A 19,857-nucleotide genomic window follows, 5' to 3' on the forward strand; every position below is an offset into this window, starting at 1 on the left:
TTAATCTATAGACACAAAAAATATAAAGCCGCCAATAGCAGTACTGTTTGCCATAGAAACCATAACACCTGTGAAAAAAATCATCTTTTCAAATCTTATTATTTTGTTGCCATAAGAGGTTTTGAAAAAAAAAGATGAAAGATGTCAATTTCTCAAACAAAACAATACATTTCCGCGTTAATTCATTGCGATAGCTCGTATTCAATGAATGCATGTGGAATGTTTTAATTTTGCATGACAAAGGGTTCAAAAGCCTTAGCGATTTGAATGTTATGTTTTGAGTAAAAATGCAAAGTTGATAAAACGTGAAAAGAAGGGTGGAAAAGAGCATTGTGCGTTCGCTCTTATAGAAAAAAAGACGTCTTGTGTATTGAAGAACTATTTGACTTATATTTGATTATGTTGTAAGTTTTGGATAGATTTTTATATAAAAGCAGAGACTTGTATACAACAGGTAATGAAATAATGACTATTAAGTATTTCTTATCCTATAAATAGAGGGTTATTCTTAGACCAACTATAATCAAACCAGATCAAATTATGTTTTTAGCCGGTCTTCACACTTCAATACAGTGTCTGTCTCTACCTAAGTTGTAGCTTACACAAGTCTATTTAATCTTGATAATACCATACTACACAATCCTGGGTACAGCGCTCAAAGCTAGACAAGCCCAACCCCACTCCTCCCCACAGCTGGATGGTACGTAAAGATCCAATGAGCCATAGATTACCTATGTTCATTTAACCGTCAATAACAATTTCATGTAGATAGGGTCAAGCACTATGTTTTCTTGCATTGCCTAATAACCCTAATTGAATGCTTACCAGATATGCCATCTAGTATTTACATTAGTTGCTAGTAGTTCTTAAATTAAACTATCGTATGTTAACGGATGTTACATTGTTAATTATACTGTATCTGTTTTTTTCTTTTTAATTTAAACATAAATATGTTTCTGGAAAAAAGGTTTTAATTACGTTTATAAATTACTTTCAGATAAGATTAATAAGCAATACTTACAAAATATACAAGTAGAATGAAGAAATATATAAAACAGTCATCTTTATTTTTAACCTTAGAATGGAAATACAAATCAGCTTTAAATGTATACTTTGCAGCCATTGATAACTTTAAAGAAACGTTTACAATTAACTCTGCAATCAATTTGATATTATCTTTCTAAATGGTATCAACACTAAATCACACATTAATTACGGACATCGAATCACGCATATTGATATATACGATTTACCTCTAAAATACAATAACTGTCATCTGTTTTAAAATGTATATTTAGCAGCCCTTTATAACTTTAAAGAAAAGGTTTACCATTAACACTGCAATCAATTATATATTACTTATTAAATGGTATCAAAACTAAATTACGGACATTGAATCAAGCATGTTGATATATAAGTATTACCCCTTAAACACAATAACTGTCATCTAAAAATATGTTTTCGTGTTGAATTTAATGGTGTTGTGTAACAGTTAAAATCATTATAGAAGGATTGTATTTATTTTATTAAATTCAATAGACAAGTAATTCGGTCATTTAATAAACACAAATATATTATTGTTTATCTAATTATATAGTGGGCCTATAACTGTTGCCGGTCCTACTTTAGGCCACTTGTATGTTCACTCTAAAGTAATCACGAAATTTAAATAGCGCTGGTTGGGGTTAAAAACAAAAGACTTTTGATATAAACCGTTTTAACAAAACAAAACTTGACAAATGCAGGTCTTTAATGTTTTTTTTTCTTTTAATAACATACTTTACACTCATGTCCAACATAAACAAACATTAATGACTTCATACATAAATTGTTAAGCATATCGTACGTTGATTTTATCAAAGCAGGTATTTTGAAAAGTAAAATGAGTGTAAATATTTACTATAAAATATCAAGTATAATATAATTGTGTTACACATTTAGGCTACAAATATAAATAGTTACCGTTATTAACAATAAACAAAAACATATTTATTTACCTGTATTATTTTGTTTTATTTCTCTAACGTTCTAAATATTTTATATACATCGAAATTGTAAAATAATAAAAGATACATTATTTTTCAACTTCAAGATGCATAAAGAGATGTCAAATAAATATATGTTTATTTATATTTGCACAAAGTTATTATAATATATTAAAGACAATCATTAGTTTAAGAAATACAAAATATGCACATTCAGATTTATTAATTGTACATTTTCACATGTTGACTTATTTATAATTTGTTATTAAAATACGTACTTAAGTATAACTCTTTAAACTCAGATGTTAAAATAATCATAACTTTATTATAAATATCGATATAATAATATTGAATACGTAATATACATCAACATTTTAATGTTTCTATGTTTTATACTACGAAAATTTGGAACTGAATCTATTCTTTTCTTTAAAAAAAATGCAGTCTGGTTTATATAAAAAAATATAATGCATAGCACAATTAGTTGTACCCTATTTGATTGCTTTCTGCTTAAAATATGTTTTTTGATTTAAGGTTAAAAATATTTTCTCATTCAATATTAATATTGTTTTTAATTACACTGTAAAATATTAAATTTATAATGTAAAAGGTGAGTATACTATTTCACAAAAACATTAGAAAAAAAATGTAATTGCGCAATTTACACGTTCAACTAAAATTGCTAGAAAAAATGCATGAAACAAACAAAAACAACAACACAATATTGATTGTTAACATTTACTTTTTTTTTAAAAAATGATGCTAGTATACAAGTAAAGTTTCAGATGTGTTTTATGTTTCACATATATAAGCATCATGCCAACAACTTTCAGTCACTTTCAAGTATATGACACGTACCGTAGCAATACATTTCAACGTTTTCGTCATAACAATCAAGTAATAAAGCAAATATTAAAACATTTATAATAACATGGTTTTAATGCACTGAAAAAATAAAACACAACCTGTTTTATTTAATTAACAATTTTGTGTCAATAAACTATGTAAAGGATTTTTAGCAAGATTTCATAGAGTTTGTTAATACAAAGTTTTTGTATTTGTTTTATTTTCAACTTTTTAGTCAAGGCGATGACACTACATAGACAACGACTAAAATACTTACGTTAAGACCCGAACAATAGTTTGTAAACTCTAAAAGAAATTTCTTTCTCCATCTTAGCCAGTGGCCGATGAAACCGTGCAACAAGTCGTAGAGCAGCTGTGTTAATTTAGTAACGATTTAATTACATTATGTTAAGTAATGTAATGTCTAATTTAATAAAAAACAATTAGATATTGGTTCATTTTCATTGAAGTAGAAGAAGATATATCAATTGCTTTAATGATACCGTTACAATAGTATAAAGCCAACCCAATAGAAAGTAACTAGCAAAGATTACACAACTTGAAATGATGCATATTTTTTGTGGGATATGTCAAATGCTAAAAAAAAAAACTACACCTTTTTAAAAGCAGTTTGATATAATAGGGTAAGTATAAAATGATGGTTAATAACGGGAGACAAGTTGAAATGCAATAACCACGATTTTACTTTCAGTAATGTCCCTTGACAATAACACGTGACATTTGTCTCTTATCGCAGCTTATCGTTATGTCACCTGATACGTTTATCTGTAACTAAAGTAATAGCAATGGCTTGATGTAGGAGGTAACAAGCTGTTAGAAAGGATGAATTTATAAGGTAAGTATGTTATGATTAATATAATTGTATATTATACATATATATATATATATATATATATATATATATATATATATATATATATATATATATATATATATATATATATATATACATTTTTTCTATTGTTAGAATTAAGTCTTTTCCTCCTTTGCTATTAGCACGTAAACGTTAATATTGACAAATATTACATGTATATATATATATATATATATATGTATATATATATATATATATATATATATATATATATATTTATTTTTATTTTTTCTACGTATGTATGTATTTGTGTTTTAGCGATTATATTAATGTGTGCCTGTTGATGCACTATTTATCAAATAGATAGACGAACAAAATACGCCCCTTCCGTTCTAAATAACAAAAAAGAAACCCATAGATTTTCATAAATTAAAGTGATAGCTCTAGGTTATCTCTTGTTTAGCGTTGGGGCTGATGTCTGCTTAGTAATAAATGTTATCTCGTGATTTTAACAACTATCACCGCCTCGCAAAATTGTTATTTTAATAATTACGGCATTGCAATGTTATTTTTTTTATAAATAACTACCGCATTGCGAAGTTATTTTTAGTAACTACTGCATTGCAAAATGAATGCTCCCCGAGACAAGTTTCCACACTACTAAGCGGACACTATGTGATGTTTGCCCTCTACGAACCAGAAAACACCCTTGTCAACCCAGATGTAAAGACATTCTTCTTTGCTTAAAAATTCGTGTTATAACCGGTTTTTATTTAATGCTCAATATAGGAACATTTTAATTTATACTTTTGACCAATAAAATAGTGATACACAAAAAAAAAATGACAATAAATTGGCGACGAATTATAGGCTGTGTAGCCCTCTTGTTACTATATAGACATATTGACTATATCATGGATTGGTGAACGTAGTTCACCTACATAAGTCATGTAATAGGGTACATAATAACTTATCCTCATTTCACATGTGATGTTCACACATCAGCAGGTGCTTGTAATGTATGGCTCATAGGATCAACATTTGTTAGCGTGCGTGGGGAGGTATGTAAGTGGTGTGGTACTGTTAATACTGCAGGCTAGCCGCAAGCGTTACGACAGAAAAAAAAGTAGTTATTAGAGCATGCGGGCAGGAATCTACGAACTTTTATTATACCTTTAAAAGATCGACACTTTGACACTTGGATAGCAGACATAAATTCAGCTAGCCTGTATGTTAATATTTATTTTTCGAACAAAATTGGATGATTATGAGATTAAATACTTACCTGTTGCATCCATGGATGTATCTTTAAAAATAGTATTCGATTTGCTCCTCCCCCCCCCCCCCCCCCCTTCAAACTTTCGATTTGCATGTCTTAAAAGACTATTTAACACTCGAATTAAATGGAATTATCATTTTTCTCTATATATTTTGCTATTTTTTGCCTTGGTGTGTCCTCCGAAATGATGTCACCCGGTGCGATCCGCACCCCGGCCGCCCCCCCCCTCCCCTCGCTACGCTACTGTTGTATCGTAATATAAATTATAATTTGTCTTTCAAAAAGAGTGCTACCTGATTGAAACTACTGAAATATTTTGAGTTACTACAAATACGTCAAATGCGTTTAACTCATCAATAATTCTGGTACTGACTATTTATTATGTATAAAAAGGTGTATAGGGAAGATTAAATTATACAAGACATATTACAGTATAGTTTTTTTTACGAAGTTTGTTGAAAAACTCTATTACAAATATGAGTTACATAATTGTAAAATCAAACCAGAAATATTACGAAAGTATTACAAATTGTAAAATGAATTGTTTTTTGTTATAATTTCAGTTAAATTGTAAAGCAAAATCACTTCTGATACGCTTCATCAATATTAAAATATTTCAATTCAAAGAATAGACGAAAGCGTTTAGAACGATGAGGCAAATGGTTATTTTTTATCTGTATGTACGAAAGAAAACATAGAAAAATAAAAATAAACTTCAAGCATATATCAAGCATATATAATGGAAATAACGGGCTACTATTGGCAGCTTCGAACGGTCATACGGAAGTTGTTAAATTTCTTATTGAGAAAAGGCGCTGATATCAATTGTATCAATGCATTACAAAGAAATGCTTTAATTGAAGCTAGTTTTATGGGGCATACAAAATCTGTCGAATTTTTACTGAAAAAAGATTTTAATATCAAACAGACGGATACTAATGGAAATAGTGCGTTATTATTGGCTTGTGAAGCTGGACACCTCAGTACAGTTAAAATACTTTCACAACATAAAGTAAGTTTGGCTGAAGTAAATAATCAAGGATATAACGCTTTACTACAGGCTTGTGTGTGCTGATGCCTCTACGAATTAAAACATTCATAACAAGGAAAATAAGCTTCACTTTAATGGTTGTGATTTACTTGGTTACGTTTTTAAATATTATGCCTATTTACATAGTAAACTATATAGATTGGATTAAATTCCCAAATACCAACACAACTTTTCTTGGTATTATCTTTCGTCAGAATCGAGATGCTATTTTTGCAATATCGTATTTCATAACAGATCTAGCGGTTCCGTATTTTACATTCGCTATAATTATAGTGTGCACATCTTTTACAGTGACGTCGCTTATGACGTATTGGAGAAAATCTCTAGCAGGTGCGGCGTCAGACGTCAGTAGCAAACGATACAGGAAGGAGAGGAAATTAATCCCCATGTTATCAGTAATTTCCGTTGTATTTATAATGTGTCAGATCCCACAGTCTGTGCTATTGACTGTGACGGCTCTCATTCGCAAGTTGACCATACGTGGGAGGTACTTTGAAGTCACGGTCTGCTGCTACTGTGCTATTGTCTTCGTGGAGAACATCAACTCAGCCGTCAACCCGTTGGTGTATTACAAGATGAGTAAAAAATACAGGGACACGTGTAGGAAGCTCTTCACAAAATATTTGTCTCATTTAATATAGATGTGTACTTCAGTTAACTCACATTGAAAATTATATAAAAGAAATAATATATAGGCATTTTAATATACTCAAGAAATAAAATTAATTCTTTTCAAGTCCGGTCATATCCATAAAACTCAATTATGTTTTTATGTGTGAATTTGATGAGAAATGAAGCCTGAGATTAAAAGTTTTCCTTTTAATAAAAGTAAGAGAATATAAAGTAACACATCCGTTTATTAAACTACTGGTACAATGATAGCATGCTTACACCTTACACATGTATAACAATAACAACAAAATCCAATATTTATGCTATCATCGTTTGTTCTACCTTAAATGTGTGTTTTCATTAAATTCTGAATTTGTTTATATTGCTAAAATTAGACTCACTATATATATATATATATATATATATATATATATATTTATATATATATATATTTATATATATATATATATATATACATATATATATATATATATATATATATATATATATATATATATATATATATATATATATATATATCAGTACCTCAGTACTGTCGCAAACCGTCTAACTCCGAAAATGTAAATTTTACAGGAGAGACAAAAAACTGATTATTTCCTTCTCGATCGCTCTAAAACAAATTTTCATAAAATCATCATAAAAAGGTGTGTTTATGACTTGCTTTTAGGTGCTCAAATATGACAGCTTTTATTTTTTTTTCTGCTTTTGTACAACTTGACAGGGGCTACAGATGAGATCATAATCTTACAACCCTAGCTTAGCAAATTCCAGCTATCTGCTAATTCACTTTGAAGTAGACAGTAGCATCAGGCTTGTACTGCAGTGCACGAATATCTGTCGCTTTGAATTTCTGTGACCTTGAGAGGCCTATTGACGCACGTGCCAAGGTCACAGAAATCGGTAGGTATGAACTAGTTGTAATTTTGCTCGCCATAAGACAGAAAAAAGACTAACGAACAGTGTCGTCGTTAGGTCGGGTATCACCCGGTGCGGCACATCGTAGTGTCCCCCCCCCCAACTGCAACCCCCCCCCCCCCACACACACACACACACACTCTTGTAATAATTGTCGATTTGTACTTAAAAGTCTATTTAACTTTAATTAATCTCTAATGGATCTGGCACAAAGACATTTTTTTTTGCAATTTTTTGCCTTGGTGTCACCCCCTAAATGATGTCACCCGGTGCGTTCCACACCCCACGCCCCGCGCTCGATACAAGTTATACAAATGCTTGTAAAAACACAGAAACATTACGCACTTTTTAATGGCTATGAATTAGCATCAGAGCCGGCGTTAGGGGGTGGCAAATGGGGCGGCCGCCCCAGGCCCCGCGCTTGAAGGGGCCCCGCGCTTCAGCAACGCCATTGTTGCCTGAATTAGTTTGTAAACTTAAATATTTTTTGCTGAATTAAATTAAAAAAAACCCAACTAAATGGCCGAAATTGTTGGATGTTAAAACTGAGGCCACGGCTGATGTTAGTGAGTTATCCTCTACATGGACTGGGACAGACCGTTATTCTAAAGAAAGACATTAGTGTCACACATCGCTGGCACGGTCGACTCGCTATTGTCCTGAGGTGACTGGAGATGGCGGTCGCGAATTAGCCCCCGACCTGACATGGGAGGAAAAACGTAAAAAGATACCTTATTGTTTGCGGACCGTTGAAGACGTTTTTTTTTAGTGAGCAGGCGGGGGTGCCTGTAGTAAACAGTCAGTGACCTGATGATGGCTTGAAGAGGAGGGGGGGAGAGCGGATGGGGACATGCCCCGGACATCCAGAGTATTTATCCTTAAAATCATAATTTATACACTGTATAGGCATTTTTTGTGTAATTATGCATATTCACCACGATACGTTTGATAGGCATCCATTCAGTAATTATGTTCATATTTATTTTATATATTGTAAGGACATCTTTAAATACATTATACTTGTATTTATTTTTATATTTTTGAAGGGCATTTATACAGTAATTATGTCCATTTTCATTTTGGTAAACTTTAACGGTATTCGTAAAGTGATTAAGCACATGTTTATTTTAATTAATTGTAGGGACAGTGGCGTAGCGAGGTCGGGTGTCACCCGGTGCGGCACTTAATGGTGTCACCCCCCCCCCCCCCCCGAGGCGTAGCCACCCTTCCCGGGAAAAAACTTTCAAATTTTCGATTTGCACCCTCCCCCTCAAACTTTCGATTTGCACCCCACTCAAGTTTTTCTCTATATATTTTGCTATTTTTTGCCTTGGTGTCACCCCCCTAAATGGTGTCACCCGGTGCGGTCCGCACCCCGCACCCCCCCCCCCCTCGCTAAGCCTCTGTGTAGGGATATTCAGTATAATATTTAAGGCCATAGTGATTCTTGTTTCAAAATAGTGTAGGCACACTAAACAAATTATAAAGTCTATACTGTTTGATACATCGGGCCGAGACTGTTTAATGGTAAAGTTCTCCTGATTTCTAAAACGTCTAAATTACCGGCAGTCCGAGCATGCCATAAATAACATGAAGCTGGCTGTCACATGGTTCACTTTCTAATTATAGACACGGACCTTCTCTTGTGAGAACGCGGTCTTAACCTGTAATGTAATACGCGGACGCTCTATAAACACGCACCTTCTCTTGAATGGCTGCGGTCAGAGATCCAGTAACGTAGTACCCGAACTGATTTTTTTAGGGTTTGGCATCCCATAGATTTAAATGTACAGTTATCCTTCACCTAACCCCACCGACTGTCACCCCCCCCCCCCCCCCCCCCAGTGTTCCACCTTACTGAGCGTCCGTGATTACATTTGAAAGTCATTTCATTTGGATATCTATAGCCGTAAACAGTGTTTTTCACGATTCGAGCTTATTCCGAAATCTATCAATGTTTTGCTATTTTCCCCGGCATCCACACACTTTGAATGCCACTGTTAACACTCGATAAATTGAGAAAATATCGATACTATCACCCGCCACTGTGGAACAATTTAACGTTGCTTCAAAGTGATTTCACAATTTTTCCTCTACACCATGGCTACAAGAGACAGAGATAGATTTCGCAAGTATGAATCAGGTGCATCAAAAGCGAGGAAACGCAATTTAAGAGAAGAATTTGATAAAACACAAGCAGGCGCGTTGGACAAGTACATACGCTATCCAAAGAAAGTTGGTAAACAACAAAAAAATGTTGATTTGGTTGTGGATTCCAATGTCGCAAATGTGGAACGTAACAAAAAGGACTACAATGAGAGTACTACCATTTGTGGTGATGACGGTAATAATGAATCCTCGCGTCATTTATTGTCAGCTGCAAACCCCCCGAATTTTGACAATAGGGACAAATCAAGCGGCCTTTCTGAAAATGATTCTGGCGAAGATAATTCATTCCCAATGATCGTAAAGGATATATACGATCCGGGTAATTGGGAACATATGTCTAATGCCCTTCGGAGTTTGCTGTTGGAGAAAGGTCCGATCAGATTACCTGACGACCATGATTATCCAATAGATATGGAAAAGAGACACTTTTCAAGGAATTTTTATATTCGGAAGATGCCAAACAAAGAATGTGTAGGTAGGCGATGGTTGGTTTATTCTCAAATAAAAGATGCAGCATTTTGTTTTTGTTGCAAGCTGTATGGAAAATCTTCCGCGGGAAAATTGTCAAACGGGGGTTGTAATGACTGGAGACATCTTGGACAAAAACTGGAAAAACATGAGCTTTCTGCAGAACATATTAACAACATGAAAGCATGGCTAGAATCACTAAAGCGGATGTCCAGAAATACAGGCATAGACAGTAAGATGCTAGATCAAATAAATAAAGAAAAACGTCATTGGCGGGCTGTCCTGACAAGAATCCTGGCTGTCGTGCAGTATCTTGCTGAAAATAACAGTGCGTTTCGTGGAAAAACTGAAAAGCTCTACCAACCACATAATGGTAAATTCTTAGGATTGATTGAGATGCTTGCAAAATTTGATCCAACCATCCAAGAGCACGTTCGTCGTATTAAAGATGGAGAAACACATGATCATTACCTAGGACATCAAATCCAAAATGAATTCATAGAATTGATGGCATCTGAAGTGAAGAAGATAATTATCGCTAAACTGAAAATTGCAAAATATTTCTCAATAATACTTGATTGCACTCCTGACGTCAGTCACAAAGAACAGCTATCGCTGATTGTGCGCTTTGTGGATGCTTCAGATTGTGACTTAAAAGTTGTGGAACATTTCATGGAATTTTTTATTGCTGAAAACACAACAGGCAAAGGATTGTCAGAGTTACTGCTAGTTGCACTCGAGAAATTAGGCTTGGATATTGATGACTGTCGAGGACAGGGATACGATAATGGGGCTAATATGAAAGGAAAACAACAAGGAGTGCAAGCCCATATTCTTCGCAAGAATAGTCGCGCATTTTTCACACCCTGCGGCTGCCATAGTCTTAATCTTGTGTTGGGAGATATGGCGAAGATCAGCTCTAAAGCAGTGACATTTTTTGGTGTTCTGCAAAGAATCTATGTGATATTTGCCGGTTCACCTGCAAGATGGAAGATTTTGGAAGAAGCTGTGCCTTACATCACAGTAAAATCACTGTCAGACACAAGATGGGAATGCCGTATAGAGAGTGTAAAAGCTTTGCGCTACCAAATAAGCGAAATAAAGGAAGCCCTTTTCACTGTATCAGATGAGTCCAAGGACCCTATGGTAAAAGCCGAAGCAGAATCACTTGCTAATTTTGAGGTAGGAAATTTTGAATTCATCCTTGCTGTGATCATTTGGTATGACATCCTATTCGCAGTTAATACTGTGAGTAAATCGCTACAATCAGCCGATATGCAGCTTGATGTAGCAATACAGCAAATTAAAGGACTCGTCACCTACTTGACAAATTATCGGGAAAATGGTTTTAATTCTGCCATGATTACTGCAAAAGAAATTGCCAAAGCAATGGATGTGGATCAAGTATTTAAACAGAAAAGAAGCAGAAAAAGAAAAAGACAATTTGAATATGAGAGTACAGATGAAAGCACGTTATCGGGTGAAGATGAGTTTAGAACAGAGTATTTCTTGTGTATAATGGATCAAGCAATTATTGGCATGAACACTAGATTTGAACAGATACGACAATACGATTCACTCTTTGGGTTTCTCTACAACATAAACACAATGAGAAAATTAAATAATGAGGATTTGTTAAAAAGTTGCATGAATCTTGATATAGCGTTGCGATCGGTGAGCTCACGTGACTTAAACGGGGCAGATTTGTGTACAGAGCTCACAATGTTTCGAGAAATTTTGCCCGAAGGTATTAAGTCAGCCAAACAGTGCCTTCAGTACATTTGGAGTATTCGGGATTCCTTTCCCAATACGGCGATCGCCTACAGAATCTTGCTAACAGTCCCAGTCACAGTTGCAAGCGCCGAAAGAAGTTTCTCCAAACTGAAGTTGATCAAGAACTATTTGAGATCAACGATGTCCCAAGACAGGCTCTGCGGCCTGTCGATTCTGTCAATAGAAAAAGACATAGCCTCCAGTTTGGACTATGATGATATAATCATGGAATTTTCCTCACGAAAGGCAAGAAAAGTAGATCTTCGTTTGTGAACGTACTGGTAAGATTTTCATAAATAAACATTAATGTTAAAAAAATCAGGTTTGAAGCTGACGTTCATCGTCTCTTTAATGCGTGTCTCAAACTTATATCTGTTTTATTTTTTACTTTTCAAACAAAAAGCCTTAACAGAAACAAGCAACGTTTCAAAAGCACTTCTAAGTAAACACATTATTTGTTAATCAGTGTCTTAATGCTAATACGACATTGACAAACAGCTTAAAAATACCATATATATCGTTATAAATATTAATTCGCGTTGAGAAGAAAAAAAAAACGCCTCACTGTACATGTTTTAGACACCAATGGAAAAAATATAAGGCCCCGCGCGGATGGTTGGCCATAGGCCCCGCGCACCCCTAGCGCCGGCTCTGATTAGCATGCCCAGTATCTTTGCGTTTGTGTGGCTCCGTAAATATTGGAATTTAAATTTAACCCAATGTCCCAATGAGCTAAAATTGTCCACATTGTTAGATCTCTGATTACATTTTTATCTATTTAGACAGACAATTAGTTTTACAAATTTAGTTTAAAAATGACTAATTTTAATTAAAAAAGAGAGATAACCAGATTTTTTTTTAAATACCAGCAAATAGATTGATCAGAGGACCGTCGATGCTAAACTCTTTAGTTCACGGTTGGCTAATTTTGTAGACCACTATTTGTTAGGGCAGACAACTCAATTTTAGATATCACAAGTCGCTGTACGGATTTTAACGCAATCAATTTTACTCTTAGCCTGAAGTTTGACTTAAAAGTGGAACAAAAATTAAATAAAAAATTAAAATGTGTGTGGGCTCTCAATGATAGAAATCGAACATAGGTCTTATATTATAGAACGTACACCTATCAATGGACTCCATCGAAAAGGTAATATTTATTTCTTCAAGTGAGCACCCTGGCTTTTAATTTTAGCCATATCAGCATATAGTTTTAGTACAGTTACACCCAATCTCAATTTTATTTTATTTTAAAACATTTGTTTTTCGTGTGTTATTGTGTGTTTGTTTGTGTGTGTGATTTGTGAATAAAATAAAGCCTTAAAATATTTTTATGTGAGATTTATTATTTATTGATGTTTTATTTAAGTTATAGTTGACTATACATCATTTAACAACTACAATTGAATAGTTTACTATAATAGCAATAATTAGGAAAATGAGGACAGTGATACTAAATTTAATGACAGCAGGGGTGATGAGCGACTGGTTGTCAGGGCGACGTGGTCCCACATGTTCCATTCTTGAACCTCAGAATCTGCTAATAGTCTTATAGCCCTATGTTGGCATTTTGTAAAATATAATTTACAAACGCCTTAACATCTTAGTGATCTACACATTCATTCGGAAACATACAATGGACTCAGGTCCAGGTGTGTTCCGTTACCTGAGGGGTAGCAAGAAGGGGGAGAGGTTGAGAAACATGGTTAGATTTTTATAATCTCTCATAACAAATCAGTTCCAAATGCTTTTGAGGGTATTAAAGGATTAAATGTGATCTGGAAATTAATTTTAAAAATGGTAATCATGTTTCATTGTAGCATTATTGTCCATATATGTATATATATATATATATATATATATATATATATATATATATATATATATATATATATATATATATATATATATATATATATATATATATACATATATATATATATATATATATATATATATATATATATATATATATATATATATATACATATATATATATGTATATATATATATATGTATATATATATATATATATATATATATATATATATATATATATATATATATATATATATATATATATATATATATATATCAATACGCTGTTATTAATATAAAATAGTAAAAGAAAACATAGAAATATTATAAAACAATATGTTATAATTATATTTATATAAACTAATTTTTCCCTTTTCAGATTAGACGTGCTTAAAAAGATCATGGGAAACTCTCTATTAATTCTTAAATTTAAGAAATTAATATCACACAGATTGTTAATAATGAAAAAAAGTTAGTTAAACTGTCACTGTTAGTAGGAACTGTTCAATTACTTTTACTACATAAAGCAAGTCTGAATGAAGTAGATAATAATGGATATACCACTGTACTACATACTGCTAGAAAAGGTCACATAGAAATTGTTAAATTTCTAATTGAGAAAGGCGCTGATAGTAATTATATCAATACATTTAAAAGGAATGCATTAATGGAAGCACGTGCTATGAGTCAAACAAATATTGACGAATATTTGCTGACTCAAGATTTTAATATCAAACAGACGGATAATAATGGAAATAGTGCGTTAATATTGGCTTGCGAAGCTGGACACCTCAGTACTGTTGAATTACTTTTACAACATAAAGCAAGTATGACTGAAGTAGATAACGAAGAATACAACGCTTTACTAATAGCTGCATGCGGCGGTCACACAGAAATTGTTACATTTCTTATTGAGAAAGGCGCTGATATTAATTGGGTCAATAAATTTCAAAGAAATGCTTTAATGGAAGCAAGTTTTAAGGGACATACACAAACTGTCAAATTTTTACTGACACTAGATTTTAATATTGAACAAAAAGCTGTGTATGGTGACACAGCGTTATTGCTTGCCTGTGAAGCAGGACACCTCAGTACTGTTGAATTACTTTTACAACATAAAGCAAGTCTGAGTGAAGTAAATAATCAAGGATATAACGCTTTACTAAAAGCTGCATGCGGCGGTCACACAGAAATTTTGAAATTTCTTATTGAGAAAGGCGCTGATATTAATTGGGTCAATCAATTTCAAAGAAATGCTTTAATGGAAGCAAGTTTTATGGGACATACACAAACTGTCGAATTTTTACTGACACGAGATTTTAATATCAAACAGACGGATAATAAAGGAAAAAGTGCGTTATTATTGTCTTGTGAAGGTGGACACCTCAGTACTGTTGAATTACTTTTACAACATAAAGCAAGTATAACAGAAGTAGATAATAATGGATTTAACGCTTTACTACAAGCTGCATGGAAAGGTCACACAGAAATTGTTACATTTCTTATTGAGAAAGGCGCTGATATTAATTGGGTCAATAAATTTCAAAGAAATGCATTAATGGAAGCAAGTTTTAAGGGACATGCACAAACTGTCAAATTTTTACTGACGCGAGATTTTAATATTGAACAAAAAGCTGTGTATGGTGACACAGCGTTATTGCTTGCCTGTGAAGCAGGACACCTCAGTACTGTTGAATTACTTTTACAACATAAAGCAAGTCTGAGTGAAGTAAATAATCAAGGATATAACGCTTTACTACAAGCTGCATGGGGAGGTCACACAGATTTTGTTAAATTTCTTATTGAGAAAGGCGCTGATATTAATTGGGTCAATCAATTTCAAAGAAATGTTTTAATGGAAGCAAGTTTTAAGGGACATACACAAACTGTCAAATTTTTACTGACACTAGATTTTAATATCCAACAGTCGGATATCCATGGAAATAGTGCGATATTATTGGCTTGTGAAGCTGGACACCTCAGTACTGTTGAATTACTTTTACAACATAAAGCAAGTCTGAGTGAAGTAAATAATCAAGGATATAACGCTTTACTACAAGCTGCATGGGGAGGTCACACAGATTTTGTTAAATTTCTTATTGAGAAAGGCGCTGATATTAATTGGGTCAATCAATTTCAAAGAAATGTTTTAATGGAAGCAAGTTTTAAGGGACATACACAAACTGTCAAATTTTTACTGACACTAGATTTTAATATCCAACAGTCGGATATCCATGGAAATAGTGCGATATTATTGGCTTGTGAAGCTGGACACCTCAGTACTGTTGAATTACTTTTACAACATAAAGCAAGTATGACAGAAGTAGATAATAATGGATACAACACTTTAATAAAAGCTGCAAAGGGCGGTCACACAAAAATTGTGAAATTTCTTATTGAGAAAGGCGCTGATATTAATTGGGTCAATAAATTTCAAAGAAATGCTTTAATGGAAGCAAGTTTTATGGGACATACACAAACTGTCGAATTTTTACTGACACTAGATTTTAATATCAAACAGACTGATACTAATGGGAGAAGTGCATTCGAACTATGTGTCAGAATGAACCCAATCTCGATCAAGACATTCGCTGCACTAATTGACGTGGAAAAAATCAAATGTTATAAAAATGTGGATATTTGTTTACAATTACTTTACAATGAAGTGCTTTTTAGCGGTATGTATTATTTTTTTGTAATTTTCTTAGGTTTTGTAGGCAGCGCAATGTACGTATTATTTATATGGTAGTGTATATCATAAGAACATTAAAGTCCTGAGTTCGAATCATCCACTCACTTACATATTATTTATGTGTTTGCACATACTATGGAATACAATGGAAGCAAATCAAAAACAAAATCAGGTAAAAGTCGGAGTTGACACTAAACTTTAAAGATTTATTTAGAACAAAATGTAAAAGATAAGAAAAAGCTAGCGAGTCCTAAAACAATCGGACAGTCAGTGATGGTTTACTATCGCAGCTTAATAGAAAGTAGAAGTAGAATGTTTTGACAAAAACTTTTACTAAAATTTTAGATACTTGTTTGAACTCATAGCCAAAAAGCCTCTTTTCTCTTTCCATTGTTTATATCAACACAAAAATTTTAAAACTAAGAGCATAATTAATATTCACTTTTATAATAACACTTTTAGACATTTTGTTTTTCTAATTTTAATTAATCATTGTAATTTAACAGCACTACTACTATAGTTAAATAGTTAATTTCTCCGCATGCTTAGGTGAAATAATACTTAATTAATGTAAATTATATTTATTAGTAAAAAACCGGTGCATTCATTGCGCATATTGTTCTCGTGGTTTAATTTAAAAACACAAAACATGTCACAGGCGTTCAATGAATCTATAAAAGCGTTGTACAATTTAATATTTAGACACACTTTTACCGGTTTTACAAAGATGCAAAAAAGCTTATATATCACAATATGAACTGAATACAAACTAAGCTTAGACTATCAGCTGAAAACTGTATTCTCTACTTTTAGTAAATAATAGGCATATTTAACTATTGAAGCTGCTAGCCCGATAATTTCGAGTTGGAAATCGGGTTCAAGTTTATTTAAATATCTAACTTATAATCAGTCTACATTGTTCTACTTTAACTTTTCAAAACAGTGTATTTTTATATCTTCAGGGAAATGGCCAAATACGTTCTCAACTTCTAGAACAGTTCAGTTTAATAAGATAATAAGGTAAAGTATGAATGTCGATAATTAAAACAACTTTAAACACCTACAATGATTAATTTATATAACACCAGCCGTTATCGGCTAGGCCTAGCTTCAGACATTTATAGCCGTTACTTACTTGTAATTTTACTGCAGATATGTTTGTTTGTTTATAAAATATTTAATGAAAAGATAAAGAGCAGAGAATAAAGCCAACCTCAAATAAACCGGTAGTGATCTCCCCTAAACTTTCTCGAATATTTTTATATAAAATAACAGGGGATGGGAACTCGGGCCATAGACATGATTTTTAATCCATTTTAAATACTTAAAGTTTTAAAAATAGATTAAAATCTCGTAGACAAATTAATTGCACACCAAGTGAACGCGAAATAAAAAAGCGCATAATAGTGCGCAATATTATTAGTACTTTTAAAATTTACATTAGTTTTTTGAGAAATCGGAAGTAGCGTAAATTACTACTTCCTGTCAACGGAAATTACTCAAAATTTAACAGAAGGTAGAGAATTAGATCTTTTACTTACATGTGAAATTTCATTTATCTATCTGAAATAGTACTCAAGTTATAGGCTTTTAAAAAATTCAAAGTAGGAAAAGTACCACTTCCGGTTATCGGAAATCGCTCAAATGTTGATACGGATCTACGATTTTGATAAAATACTTATATATGAAATTTCATCAACCTAGCTGTAACGGTACTCAAGTTATCGTGTTTACACACGGACAGACACACACACGGACAGACACACACACACACAGACATACGGACAAGATTGCAAAATTATGTTTTTCCGTATCAGTGAGGTGTAAAACGTCGAGATTTGTAAAAATCTCGATTTTTTTTTTTGCACGATTACAATACTTTCTCTATACTACGTATATACGAGAAAGTAAAAAGCAACGCGTAAACTTTGACGTGATTTTGGAAAAAAAAATACTTGCACCGCACCTTCTATTTATCACTATCAATATTTGTTATACAATTATAATAAATCATCAATGAACAGAAAACCAATAGTTACTTAATTTCCCTCTACGTACCCGACTTCTAATAAAATAAAAGCCACCAGTACCGATAAATTAATCTAAATAACTACATAGAATCGCTCAAACTACTAAAAGCTATCTTAAAGTATAATTAAATAAACAAATAAGTAAAAGTAAACGTAATTTTCCAACAAAATGTGACATATTTTACCCGGGTCTAGAAAGTTACCTAACATTACCCCGCCCAGTCATTAACCTCCTATCAATTACCATACAGCGTAATACCCCATTGCACAATACCTTTTTTAGAATTACCTATCACTGCCTTTCCTCATAGACATCTGCCGATGCCTAGCGATGTTTCTTAACCAACATAGAATGCTTATCCTTAACCTTCACGCTTCCCTATTTTTAAAAATATTTTCATTACCAGCACCATTATCATTGCGGTTACTATTGCCAATGGATTACAGTTACCCTTACATATATGTAATTATCAGGTGTTAGGTAATGTCCCACTGCAGTTTTTGGGGCGGGCTAAGGTCTTGGGAGGTGGGGTAATTGACAGAGGCTAGTTAATCAGGCGGTCTGGGACATTATCCTCGTCAATTTCCCCCTCACTAATGCCGAAGAAACCTGACCCAAACCCCAAACTCCAACACTTAGCAAACCTTAACACCAATGCTAATTTCAACTCTAAACCTACATTTAGCTCTAACGCTAGCCCTAACCCTAGCCCCAATCTAACGCTCGTCCTAACTTTTCCCTAACTCGAAGAGGAGTAATTGCTCTGGGGTGGTAATATCGGATGGGAGGGGAGCATGTCCGAGGGGTAGTTGTCAATATTAACTATCAACGCATAGGGGAAAAGTCTATAGTGCTTAGTTACAAAGTTACATGTATTTTACGAAATGAATGTGAGGCATGTACAAAAATACTGCGCGGCCATTTAGATTAGAGGAGATATTAGTCACGAAAGGAGGTGATAATGACAATGTATGCGATGTATGCAGAATAAGATGTAGGTCTTATCACAGTGGTGACAATTTGTGCTAGGACTTGAATTTTTTTTTCTCAAGAAAAATTCACATCATATTCATCAAGAAAGCAGTTGTTTTCACCGTCAGTATTGTCTTAAAACAGTATTTGCTCAATAGTATTCTGTGATAGTAAATAAAAACTCTGCGACTATGTTGATTCTACAGCTAAAACTTGCTTCACCACATCTATAAAAAGTTACCTCCCTTCAGAACTGTAGGAACATACATGTCTCTAGTAAAATAAAAAAAAAAAAATAAAAAATAAACAAGCAAAACTATAAGCAAAAACAAATTCAAATGTAATAGACTAATAATAAACCTTCGATAACCATTAGTAATTTATCTCTGT

The 19,857-nt window shown here is 33.1% G+C and overlaps 2 protein-coding genes across 4 annotated transcripts in view; both read left to right on the top strand.

Annotated features, from left to right (window-relative positions):
• Positions 1-3,628: 3,628 nt before the first annotated feature.
• Positions 3,629-19,857, top strand: part of LOC131937671 (alpha-latrotoxin-Lt1a-like) — a 43,003-nt gene continuing 26,774 nt past the window's right edge. For 2 of the 3 annotated variants that reach the window (XM_059295270.1, XM_059295272.1), the window contains exons 1-3: positions 7,451-7,529; positions 14,152-16,450; positions 17,427-17,484. In XM_059295270.1, the coding sequence (XP_059151253.1) occupies positions 14,440-16,450; positions 17,427-17,484 (2,069 nt within the window). In that variant the 5' untranslated portion in view covers positions 7,451-7,529; positions 14,152-14,439. Of the gene's footprint in view, positions 3,688-7,450; positions 7,530-14,151; positions 16,451-17,426; positions 17,485-19,857 lie in introns of those variants that run through there. The other variant, XM_059295271.1, reaches the window with a different exon arrangement.
• Positions 9,645-14,166, top strand: LOC131937687 (zinc finger MYM-type protein 1). The gene is made up of 2 exons (XM_059295291.1): positions 9,645-11,855; positions 14,152-14,166. The coding sequence occupies exons 1-2, from the start codon at positions 9,645-9,647 to the stop codon at positions 14,164-14,166; spliced, it is 2,226 nt and encodes a 741-aa protein (XP_059151274.1).

Source organism: Physella acuta, unplaced genomic scaffold (genome assembly GCF_028476545.2).
Source record: "Physella acuta isolate Inbredline_101_S28 unplaced genomic scaffold, ASM2847654v3 ptg000218l, whole genome shotgun sequence".
Taxonomy (NCBI): domain Eukaryota; kingdom Metazoa; phylum Mollusca; class Gastropoda; family Physidae; genus Physella; species Physella acuta.